Source organism: Sebastes fasciatus, chromosome 5 (genome assembly GCF_043250625.1).
Source record: "Sebastes fasciatus isolate fSebFas1 chromosome 5, fSebFas1.pri, whole genome shotgun sequence".
Classification (NCBI taxonomy): domain Eukaryota; kingdom Metazoa; phylum Chordata; class Actinopteri; order Perciformes; family Sebastidae; genus Sebastes; species Sebastes fasciatus.
This window is the reverse complement of record NC_133799.1, coordinates 9,929,133-9,941,040: the sequence shown is the minus strand read 5'-3', so window position 1 is coordinate 9,941,040 and position 11,908 is coordinate 9,929,133. Positions and strand designations below refer to the sequence as shown.

Genomic DNA, 11,908 nt, shown 5'->3' with positions numbered 1-11,908 from the left:
CTGTGTTGTGTTTCTTTTTTTTAAATTCAGGTTAAAATTAGCCCCAGTTGTGGATCTGTAATTTCATTTTAATTTGTTTAACAAGCTTTTGACAATACATGTACAGATATAACCCTCAAGGACACAGTTGGTATATACCAACCGTGTCCTTGAGGGTTATACCACAAGGCTTCATCAGGTGAGATAAAATACAAACCTGAACCAAAATCTAACTTTTAGTGGTGTAGAACAACCAGCTTTGTCTCAGTAAGGACTGGCAGTGACAACTCTGCCCACTGATCTCTGCTACCACCTAGTGACACTAAAAATGTACGACAGACTGAAATAAGGTGTGTATCCAGGCACAGTGTTTGGTTGGAGGCAAGAAAGGCTGCTGTCCAGCAAGCTGCTCAGTTAAAAAATGCTTGAGTCTCCTATAATATAGTGGTAGTAGTAGTAGTATGTACCCATGACAGTCCAAATGGTTGCCTTCACAGAAAATGCAACTGGAAAAAAAAAGCATTTCAATGTTTATTGCCAGAAATACAAACCCTCAAGTTATAATGTAATGCATAATGAACTAAAAGTTTGGTGCGGCTGTTTCATAGAAAATTCCTTTCGTCGTCGTCATCCATGTCAGGAGAGGAGTTTTGGTTACACCTCACATCCATCTCAGCCTCCTCGACCTCAAGTCAGATTCTGAGGAACTTTTTTAAACTTGTTAAGAAATCCACAAGAAATATGTACTTTGTACAACTTTGTCCAGTTGTGAAAAAAGGTGTTTTATTTACAGTGCCATCATACTACACGTGTAACAAAAATATATACAAACAAAAGAAACAAACTGTTAACTCTGCTTTAACTGAATATACCTCAACTGATAAAACAACTTATAGTAACCAATCTTCATGTGCACACAGCTACACGCTGACATCATTCCCCCATACTAGACCAAAACAAATGCTTATATAGTCCCTTTAATCACCAAGAGTCAATCAGCAGCAGGCTGTACCATTCTCACAGCAAACCCACACCTTTCTCTGAAAAGCTAATGAAGTAGGTAATTCCCACTAAATTGGTACTAAAACGCTTTCACACACATCCCTACATAACATACATTTGCAGCCATGGTTAAACTGTCACAATACACCCTCGCTTGGTCTACTCCGGTGACATCACTGATGATGTCACTCAGTGCATGAAGGAAGGAGGTGGTTGGTTACCTCCTCCTTATGTCTGTGGAGCACATGGTGGGTGTGGTGAGTAGGAGAGAAAGAAAAATGATTTACTTTACTAAACTTAACAATGCTGGCCCGTGTTTTAATTTAACCAAAAAATGTAATATGCTCTGTAACCAAACTTACTACCGAACACAAACAAACCTGGAATAGCATGTGTATGCAAGTTACAGTTCATGGTATTATGGCGAAGTAAAGACTAAACAAGCATGTGGTTAAATTTGTATGAAATGGGGACAAATTGTGTTTTCTCACACACTTTTTCACAAATAGAAATGAGTATAAAACAAACAATGGCAATGAAAAAGATTAAAAAAAAAACAAATACCGGTGGTTATTCCGATAATTTAGAATAGTAATAAAATAAACAAAATTGATAAATGTAAACTTTTAGAAAAAAATTGCATTAAAATGCCTAATAATAAAGAAAGGAGTACACACTCAAAACTGCCACCTTGTGTGATAGTCCCAATCCCTCAGGGCACCTCCTTTTTACATTTTTTTCCTTCACTTTTTTGTCCTAGTTACTCTTAGCATAGAACAGTACAACTTGGTGTTATTGTTAACAGGTACCATACAATACAGTCTTCTTGGGTCTTTTCTTGCAGTCTCACAAAGTACCTTGTGATCTACTGTCCCCTCTAGTGGACATAAAAATACAGCAGTATTATATACTATTACAAATATAAAGTAATGTATAATTACAATATGCCTAGATATCTTCAACAATCATAGATATGTTATATGATAGTTATATGATAGGTATTTTATGTTCAAATCTGTGGTGTACTCATGGCATTTAACAGAAATTCTAAGAGAGACGATGCCATGATCACAACGAATCCCCATTATACTGTGACTACATGGTAACACACCTTTGTTTAAGACACAGGTTGCATTACTCCTTGAGTTCTTATGTCTTATAAGAAAGTGTATACATGTAATATACACCAGTGGAAACAAGGTACACTTGTTGTACTGCACATTTAGCTACAGGGGAAATTAGTATAGAGGTTGCCTGGCCCTCTTGCAGCATTGACCTTGCAGTCGAACCTGTCTGCAGGCTCAGCCAGAGGGAAGTAGGAATGGTTAAGAAAGTCACTGGCTAAGCAGGGTGGGATACAGACTGAGCCATCAGTGCAGTAAGGCTGACATGTTTGGAGGAGCTCAGCACTCACCCCCTGGCCTTCTTTCTCTCCAACCTCCTCGGAGACATAGTTGTTTCCTTTTGGGCAAAGAATGACACTGTCTTTGTTCAGAGCCACATAGTCGGGAAAGACTTCAGTCCCACGGCTTCCATCTGCCTGTTCTCCGCTACAGGAGTTTCTTTCTGGTGACAGGAGCTGGGTGGATCCCTCTGGTAGTTTCCGCAATCTTGAAACCTCGTCTTCAGACACAATCTCCACCACAGATGACGTGTTTTCGTCAGACCACTGCTTTGCTGTTATTGGAGGATTCTGTAGTGTGAGCACAAATTTTGAACATCGTGACGATGACTGACACTGACAAAACATTTAAAAGGGCTGGAATTGAGTGTAAACTAGACTCTATCACTCTCAATTTATATTATATTACTTGTGTTTTACCTATTTCCTATTTGATATTTGAATCTATACATTTATAAATAGAATCTATATCTACTTTTATATTTATATTGTATCTATTTGGCTAAATTAGTCATGGCCAAAATCTATTTTTCCACTGAAAAAAAGGTTTCACAGTTTTGTGTAATGGGACGCTATATAATTGTGTGTAAAATAATTGTGCATGTATCATGTATTATGGTAAATTCTGTCGGTAAATAATTTACCCATCTCGGTCCGTTGACCTCTGTCAGAAAACCTTGTAGGACTTTGTCAAGGTTTGGGACCGGCGGCCAAAAATACAGCTTGAGTTTACTATAAAAACAGACAAAGATGAAAACAAAAAACAGTGATGAAAATAGTCTTCAAACAATGAAGAATAGTAAGTGATTTTAATGACTTCTTAAACATAAAATGTCAGAAATTTAAAAACATTTTTGATTTTTTTTCTGTATGTAATCCTAAAAATGACTGATTACAATCTGAGTTGGAATAAACGGTCCTACCTGTGGTAAGTGGAAAACAGGGAGATGAGGATGATGGCAATTATCAGCATCAAGACAGGGATACACAGCACGAGCAACGTGCCTGTAAATGTAATTTATATTGCATTAAGGTTTGTATAGTTTTATTTAATTAGAGTAACAAAGAACTGCATTTCAAAGGTCTATAATGTTTATATATATTATATATATATATATCAAGGCACAAACCAGAAGAACATTTCACAAATCTATTTCATGAGAGGTGCGTAGGAGAGGGATGAGCGGATAAAAAGCAGAAACATGTACAAAAAAGAAAAGACTCATGTACACTGTCTAACTTCCAATAATACATTTATCTGCAGGAGTCTGTTTGCAACAATATATCAAGGCACAACGTTGCATTTTATACACTGCTACAGTCGTTATCACACAACCAAATTTGAATAAACTGCTTGTTGAAGTTCTTACAAAATAACAGGCTAAGAATCAACTAATCCACTGCATCACATTTGGTTAAATTTTGCAGCTTTATCTTGTGATTTTTATATAAACCAATGGGGATTACCGAATAAATAAATAAATAAATAAATAAATAAAGGTGTTTTACACTGACTTTTGTCAGTCTCAGTGTGAGCTTACCTACGTCAGCGGGGGTGTCACCAGTAAGCACATCTGACCAGTCACTCCAGTAGCCGGAATAAATGTACCCATTAGGTTTAGCCCTGAACTTAACACTGTACTGGCTACCTGTTGGAACCTCGAGACATGTGCCAGTCTCAGGACCCTTTAGGGACACCGTCTGGGGACAAAAAAGTCGATTTGACATTCAATTGTAAATTCATTAAATGGCAATTGTAATTATGATGCACTCCTTTTGCATTCTCTCACAAAAGCTTTTGCATTTCTGTTGAAATATAAATGTGTTCCTTCGCAATACTGCCGTTTAATGCAATTGTTTTTCATTCCCTGAAAACTGTTGCATTTGCACAAATATTTTTGCATACCCTCGTATTTTTGCACATTAAATTATCTTGCAACATCCAGCGTTAAACAAATGTGATGGCTCATATTGCTGTTTTTTTACTTTGAATTTGTCACTGTATGTAGAATTGAATATTCCTTTCTTTGTGGTTATCTGGTGGTAATATCGTGATAGTGATACTCTGCTGTAGCATCACCACCCCTGCCCATTATTTGTCTACAAACAAAAACTTAGGCTGAATATCAGAATAAATCTAAAGATACCATATTTACATAAAATTCTAAACATACTACTTTAAGTTAACTAATGCAAAGAATGTTGCAGGAATCTGAAAGGTATGAAGAATTGCAAAATGTTTGCAATGAGTACTTCAGAAACAAAAAGTCCTTACATGGCCCCAGGGTAACTTAACCATTAAAAAGTATACAAAGAGAAAAACATAAAACTGTGTGGCCGTAAATCACATCTTACCATCCATGCTTCACCCCCTCTGATCTGATAGCCGACTTCATACTGCAAGTGACTCGACAGAGACGGAAGAGGAGCTTCCCATCTCAAGCATAACTTGTCTTTCTCCAATGCTCCTCTCAGATGACGTGGTGGGTTTGTTTTGACTAAAAAAACAAAAGACCAACAATTTGTCAGTAGGCAAAGGCTGTGGTTACAGTGGTCTTTTCAATATTCTATGTATACTATATATACAGATAACAAATCCAAAGGAACAAAAAAAGGAGGAAGAAAAATCTCATACTACTCTTGTTGAGAGTGAACTCTTGAGTATAGAAGTTTCTGCTGAGTGGAGCTGAAGTGCTGCTGAGCTTGACCCTGAATTTTCTGGACTCATCTCCATGGAAATGGCACAGTTCAGTCAAGTCCCTGTCAGTGAGACACTCGGTCCATTCTGTCCAGCCCAAAGCTTCACTGTAATATCACCACATCAAATTACAGTCGAATAAAGTGGACATCAGTTTGTTTAGGGGGTATAAGTAATGTAGTAATGTAAGTAATGTAAGTAATGTACCTGCGATCCATCTTATATAAAAGCTTGTACTCATTCTCTTCACCATATCTGCTCCCATTCCACTGGCAGGTGATATTTTGCAGGTCAGAGGTGTAGCAGGTTAGTGAAATATCATCTGAAAAAGAGAAAAACATTTTGCATTCATGTATTGCATCTGTGACAGAAGAGTTCACGGGATGAGAAGCTGAGCTATGGATAGCAATTACTTTGTCACCCACTCAGACATTCAAACTCTTTTCTCATTTAGACACACCTGCATATTGGGGAACAACAGCTCGCACAGGGTGTGACCAGCTGCTCCAGTGTCCTGCATTTGGATTGAAGGCATATTTGACAGTGACCTGAACCTCAACCTCCTCCCCTGGTCCCAGAGAGTCGAGTATGTCGCCCTCCTTTGCCTGTTGAAATCACAAACACAAAAGTTGAATGATTAATATTGTAAAATCTAATATATTATTCAGACTTGTCTGAAACATTTTCTCAGTTTATGGCTCCATAATTAACATGTAGATGCTGTAGAGACACAAAAGTCAGTATGGACACAAGCCCATCATGCTAACTTGCATGCTGGGCATACCAATACTTAAATTATATAAAAACTGTCCTTATGCTCACAAACAGTAGTGAATTTGATTTCAGAGTCATTTTAGACACATAATCAAATGGATTTATTGAAGAGTTGTATGTATGTGTGTACCTCTATTGTCTTCTCTCCCAGTCCCTTGGAGGAGTATCGAATCCTAAACATCACATCAGCTTTCCAGTATTTCGAGACCTTTGTGTGCCATGAAACCTTCAGCTGTCCTGCTTGGTCATTTTGGTGTAACGACACACTGAAGGGGGGATCGAGGAGAACTAGAGACAAAAATGTGATGGAAAAATAAGGAAAACACACTAAAGAATCCATTGGTGAAAATGATTTACTGGTTTTCAGGCAACAGGTGAGGATGCCCCCTGTCGTTCTCTGTGCATGACCTTATTGACAGAAGTTAAGACCCAGGACACACTGGAGGGACTAAAGTCTTCCATTCTGCCTGCATGGGTCCATCTGGGGATACCCACAATAAGCTAACCTTGCTTCTTATGTGTGCTGCTTTCTATTTAGCTAACATGCCTCCTCTCTTGTATCTCTTCTTTGGGTCTTTGGTCCTCCAAACCAGGATGCAAGAGAGAGATGCAAAATTATATTCACCATATGGAAAATCCTCGATCACTCACATGAAATAAAGGTACAGTAAATCTGCCCCTTTGATGGTAAGGCTGGACAAATAATATTTGTCTATTTATAGATATTTATTTCATTTTAAAAAAAGAAAGAAGATTAAACAAAAGCAAGTATTTTAAATGAGTAGACAAGTTTGCAAAAGTGTTTCATAATTCATTCATCATCCAAATTATTCACACATTTGTAAATTTGGAGGATCGAGACTTTTGTGAAGAGGACGTCTCCTCTCTCGATATAGGATAACATAAAGGGAAAGAAGACCCCTGGATAGAGTATCTCAATTGATGAGAAACTAGTCATGTTTTTCGAGTGTAAATGCAAATGGGAATCATGAATTACAGCAACACTATCACCAGAAGAGGTGGAGCAACATGGTGATAGATTTTATTTGTTTGTTTAGGAAGTAAATATTGCAAAAAAAGAAAAATGTCTTACCGTGGTCCTCCACAGAGACAGTCCGGCTGTAGAGGCTGGTGTTGGTGTTGTGGTCCACCACTTCAAGGTGTGTTTCCATATGCATGAGAACATCCATCGCAGGAAATGAGTAGAAATGGAGGAAGGTTCCCTCTTCTGTTCTCTGGACAGACATTTCACACCGTTTCTCTGTGGGCCAGCTTGATTAGAATATGTGACAAACACAGACATTGTGGTATATGTTAATCAATCAATCAATCAATCTATTTTGTACAGCATCTTTCACACAGGTAAGGGTAGTTCAAAGTGCTTTACAGGTGACTAATAGAGGAAGTAAAATACGTGTGTAAGTGAAAAAAATACACTGCTCCTACATGCTTAGGATGGGTTTAATGCATAAGTCAAATTTCATGTATGTAATGTATGTTACTGTGTAATGATTGTGATTATGTGTGACGGTTGATTTCCATTACCAAGCGTTATACAGCAACCATTTCTAAGGATTAAAAGGCTTGTAGTATTCAAGTAGTCCGCTTACAGTGTTCATTTTTGGTCTTTTCACAAATGACAACATGGAAAAACATTGTAAAACTATGTGTTATGCCCAGCTCGTTCAGGAACATAACAAAAAGGGATCTCCACACAGTAACAGTTTAAATAAGCAAGTACATTTATTAAAGATAATTCAACTGAAAAAAAATAAAGTCAATAAGGGTGTAAAGTCAGTAGTCAGTTGTGAGGTGTGGGTGATGGGTGCTGTGAAACTATGGTGCTAACCTAAGATACCTGTAACATGGAGGATAAATAAGTTTAAGCAAACCAAACAAACCAAGTTGGGAGCCTGAAAGGCACCAGCCTTCCATGAGGGAGAGGGAGAGAAGCAATCTTGGAATTACCCTACCATGAAAGAGTCATCACTTGATGTGACTGTCTGTCTGAGTCATTCTACTCGACCATAAAATATGCAGGTTGTGCAACGAACTGGCAACCACTTGTTGTGAAGTAAACACAGTGGAACGGGGAGGGCGAATGCGACATCTAGTGGCTGAATGTAATCAATTGTACCTTTAAGTTTTCTTTTCCTTTATATGGGTTTATGAAGTTTCCCCTTGACCTGTATTTTTGTGGAATACAAGGTGGAGAAGCCAATGACTATAGGACACTTAAAGTTCATAGTAATACTAATAACAACAACATATAACATTAAATAAATAGTAGCATGCCAAAAGTATGAACAATTCCTAACAATATGATTCAGAGAATTTTGAGGGAAAGTAATGTTTATATGATTTAAGACACTTTAAGGTTCCTTAATATACAAAACAAAATAGATTTACTGTCTATAAACATACCCTTCAACCTTGTAGAGTAAATCGTAAGTCCTGTTTTCTGTGGTCTCAAAGAAGCAGGTGAAATCTTCTTCTGTCCGGGTGAAACATTTGGGATCCTGCTCATCCTTTAAGAGCAAAATATCTGCTCCAGAAATGACAAACAGAACACATGAGCACATGACCCCCGAAGTCAAACAACGTGGTATTTTTTAACTTCTGAAACAAGATATATTGTGGCAACAAGTTTGTGTTTCAGATTAAGATTTTTTGTTGTGCAAAAAAAACTGTCACCTTGTGGAAACAAGATGTTATGTGGGACCCATTCACTGCCAGGACATACAGATATACGTCTACCTCCTACCTACAATATATTAACATTTTGTTCTCACAAGACTTTTAAAAAAACAATATATTTTGGCTCTTTGTGGGCTCTTTATCATGTAGTTAACAGTCAATATTTTCATTGGAAAGAAACAGTACTGAATTAAAATTGGTTAATAGCCCTACCTTCCCTTGACAGATGATTGACAGTTCCATCCTTGCAATGTATCCCAGGCACAAAGCCCACTTGTATCCACAAGCTAATAAGGAGCATCTCCCACCCGCATGGCAAATTCATGGTAGACTGAGGTATTATGTATCCTAAACCACCATGACACTTTAACTAACACAGCATGGTTGTGTAAGTGCATTGTGTGCGTCATCTGTCATAGCATGGTTTTGAGTAGGCATGGTGGGTAGGGTTGAGCAGTGCTGAGGGGTTGGCTTAGAGAGTTGTGCTCAGAGCAGGAAGCGTGCTTTGTGTACAGTGGAAGTAAGCAGTAAAAAAGGCAGTTTGTTAACTGAAACTAAATAAATATATAATGTATGTTTACTCTCAATCACTCTTAGTTAGACAACAAACAGGAGATGCTACTGCTGATGAAACCTAGTACATGTTTCAGTCCATCATCTGGATGGACCTTACTCTAAATGCAATGCTCAATTTAAAAAGACAATGGACTTCAGGAAATCTAGGAGTGGAAAACTGTCAGTACAGATGATGTGGTGTGCTTCACAAGTCCTTTGGTGTCCTCATACACCAGACCCTTTCTCAGCCTCCTGACCCCAATTTATCAAACATTAATTGTTTCATTCCAAGTGTTTAAAATGTATGAAAGTACGTTACATGTAGTTTAGTGGTTAAATGACACATTCCCATTAAAAATGTCGTGATTTCATTTTGTATAGTCTCTTGTATTTTGTTGTGAAGTAATTTGTGATAATCACACCAACAGATGAGGATTTATAATATTTGACATGTTTTCATCTAAAATCAAGATTATATCAATATTTCTCTATGGAAAAAGAGTCATTTACATCTCAAAATGACTGGTGAACATACAGAGAGTTTCACCTTGAAAGGTCTTGGTCATGATCCAAGTTTACCGTAAATATACCTGCACTTGTGCATGTTTGAGTTTAAGAACTTTTTTCTCTGACAACAGCTCTGGGTCACTTTTAAGCCATCTCTGAAGTACTGAGTAGAACAGGGCCCAGAGGCCTGTACTACGAAGCAGGATTTGACGTTAGCGAGGTAACTTCAGGGTTAACTCTGGGTTTTCCGTCCTACGAAGCTGGATCACTTCTTACCGGGGTAGATCGCCATGGTAATTTATGCTGAACACCTAACCTGCTCCGGAGCAGGTTATGTTCCAGATAAGAGATCAACTCGTATGAAAGCACCGCCTAAGTGAGTGCGCGGATCATATGGTCATATTACACACATATGAAGAAGTTTAAGTCATAATCCAGGCTAAAAACAACACAGTTTAAACTAACAAATGCAGGAAGGACAGCTGGCTGTATGCGGTGGATGCTTACCACTTTCAATTATATTTTTATACTTAATTTTTAACTTCCTCTTGAGTCTGTTTCACACCACCTGAGAGGGGGGACGCAGCTGAAAGAGGGTTGGAATAATCATACACACCTCACTGTTATCACTGGGCATGATTAGGTGTAATCCAGTCATCCGTTATACATTTCAAAACTATTTATATCTAGACAAGTATATTTTACTTTTGAGTGTTCCGTTAAATTAATAACTGTTAATTTACGCATTCACACATCAGGAGTTTTTTTCTTTTGCCAGCTGTTATTCCTGCATTTGGCAGCCTCAACTGTGTTACTATTAGCTTGGATTATGTGTTTAATTTCTTCGTATTTGTCTCATATAAATTAGTTTACTTTTTGTAAAATGTCTGTCTGCAAGTCTGTGGACTTGTCTGTGTCTGTGATTGGTCAGATGCTGCAAACACCGCCCTGTTCATGTGAACGCGCTCGTAGCCAGACTGAGAAACCATGGGTTGATTTACCGAGTTGATAACCAGCATCGTAGGACCGCTTAGCGTGATCTCGGTTGTTAGGGTTAGTGAAGCCAGATAACGAGAAGATACCCTGAGTATGTTGAAATCGCTTCGTAGTACAGGCCTCAGGTCTGCTCAGACTGAAAAGTCTTGCAACAATATACTCAGGACTGCGTCATTGGGTCTTAACCACCAGACAGCATTGACATATCAACCATTACCGCTGGAGAAACCAACATTACCAAAGGTCCGACCCACCTCAGCCACTTCCCCTTCTGCTTGTCAAACACTACAGGACATAAAATGCCTGTGCATCTATTATAAAAAAAATAGCTTCTTCCTAAGAGCTCTCTAACTCTCTCAGCTGAGCACTGCCAGAGTGCTGGAGCTGTTATCCAGCTAAACAGTACTGTTTAACAACACCTCAACACCTGCTGACAATACACCACACTCCCAATACCTGCAACTATGCTCATGCTAGAAAAATTACCTCCAGCTCCAAACACCAACACCCTCAGTGCTGTTTCAGGTAAACCCTGATGCCAAGCCACCCTCTCTACCGTTTCAAGCATCTCACCCTCTTACACCAGACATCCCAGTATAATAATTTGTTCCCCGCCAACCACCTTGCAGCTGTATGCCTCTGCCAACCAGTCAAGTTGCACTTTACATCCATGTCTGTCCAAAATGTCATCACTTCATCATTGTATCCTATTAAACATTAAACGTGTGTGAAACTGACATAATTAGCATATGAATGATTGCGTTATGACCAAAAATGTATTTTGTGAGGTCACATAGACCTTGACTTTTGACCACCAAAATCGAATCAGTTCATCCAGGAGTCCAGGAGGCATACAATTATATTTAGATAGCACGTACAATGATATATGTAAGCCTTTTCATAACACTGTGACCAAATCAGGGAGCAAAGTGTTGACATATAGGGTTTAAAGTGGTGCAGACAGAGCGAGCATTTGATACTCAAAATAATTCTTTAGCTCTTTTTCGGTCAAGGGATAAAAATAAATTTCATGGGGCTCTTGTTCCCTTAATACACATTTGCGTTGTTGTATAGCTGGTGTCTTTGTGTGGGAGTCCTCAGGAAGCTGGCCCACTGAGACTATGTTTGACAGACAGTTGCGTGCCTGCGGTTGGTTTGTGAAGGAAACCCAGTGACAGATCAGCTCGGTGCAGCCGGGGAGATCCGTGTTCCTGAACTCTCCACGGACACTTTGGCCCCCAGCAGCCCGGCCTGTGGTTTCCCACCATTGCTCACTATTTAGCAGGCCAGCAACAACA

General features: G+C 38.7%; 1 protein-coding gene across 1 annotated transcript; it reads right to left on the bottom strand.

Annotated features, from left to right (window-relative positions):
- Positions 1-2,051: 2,051 nt before the first annotated feature.
- mpl (MPL proto-oncogene, thrombopoietin receptor) lies at positions 2,052-8,984 on the bottom strand. Its single transcript, XM_074634982.1, has 12 exons — positions 8,766-8,984; positions 8,280-8,400; positions 6,949-7,127; positions 5,986-6,143; positions 5,542-5,686; positions 5,289-5,403; positions 5,019-5,188; positions 4,739-4,881; positions 3,925-4,084; positions 3,307-3,388; positions 3,028-3,115; positions 2,052-2,674 (listed from the first exon to the last, which is right to left on the bottom strand). Exons 1-12 carry the CDS (start codon positions 8,875-8,877, stop codon positions 2,204-2,206), a joined length of 1,944 nt encoding a protein of 647 aa, XP_074491083.1. The 5' UTR covers positions 8,878-8,984; the 3' UTR covers positions 2,052-2,203.
- Between the last annotated feature and the right edge of the window lie 2,924 nt (positions 8,985-11,908).

Bases quoted from the DNA above. Each gene is read 5' to 3' on its own strand.
- mpl (XM_074634982.1), bottom strand. From the start codon at position 8,877: ATGAATTTGCCATGCGGGTGGGAGATGCTCCTTATTAGCTTGTGGATA. The intron at 7,128-8,279 runs GTATGTTTATAG...ATTCTAATCAAG, and splicing joins TTACTCTACAAGGTTGAAGG to CTGGCCCACAGAGAAACGGT. The intron at 3,116-3,306 runs GTAGGACCGTTT...CTGTTTTTATAG, and splicing joins CTGTTTTCCACTTACCACAG to TAAACTCAAGCTGTATTTTT.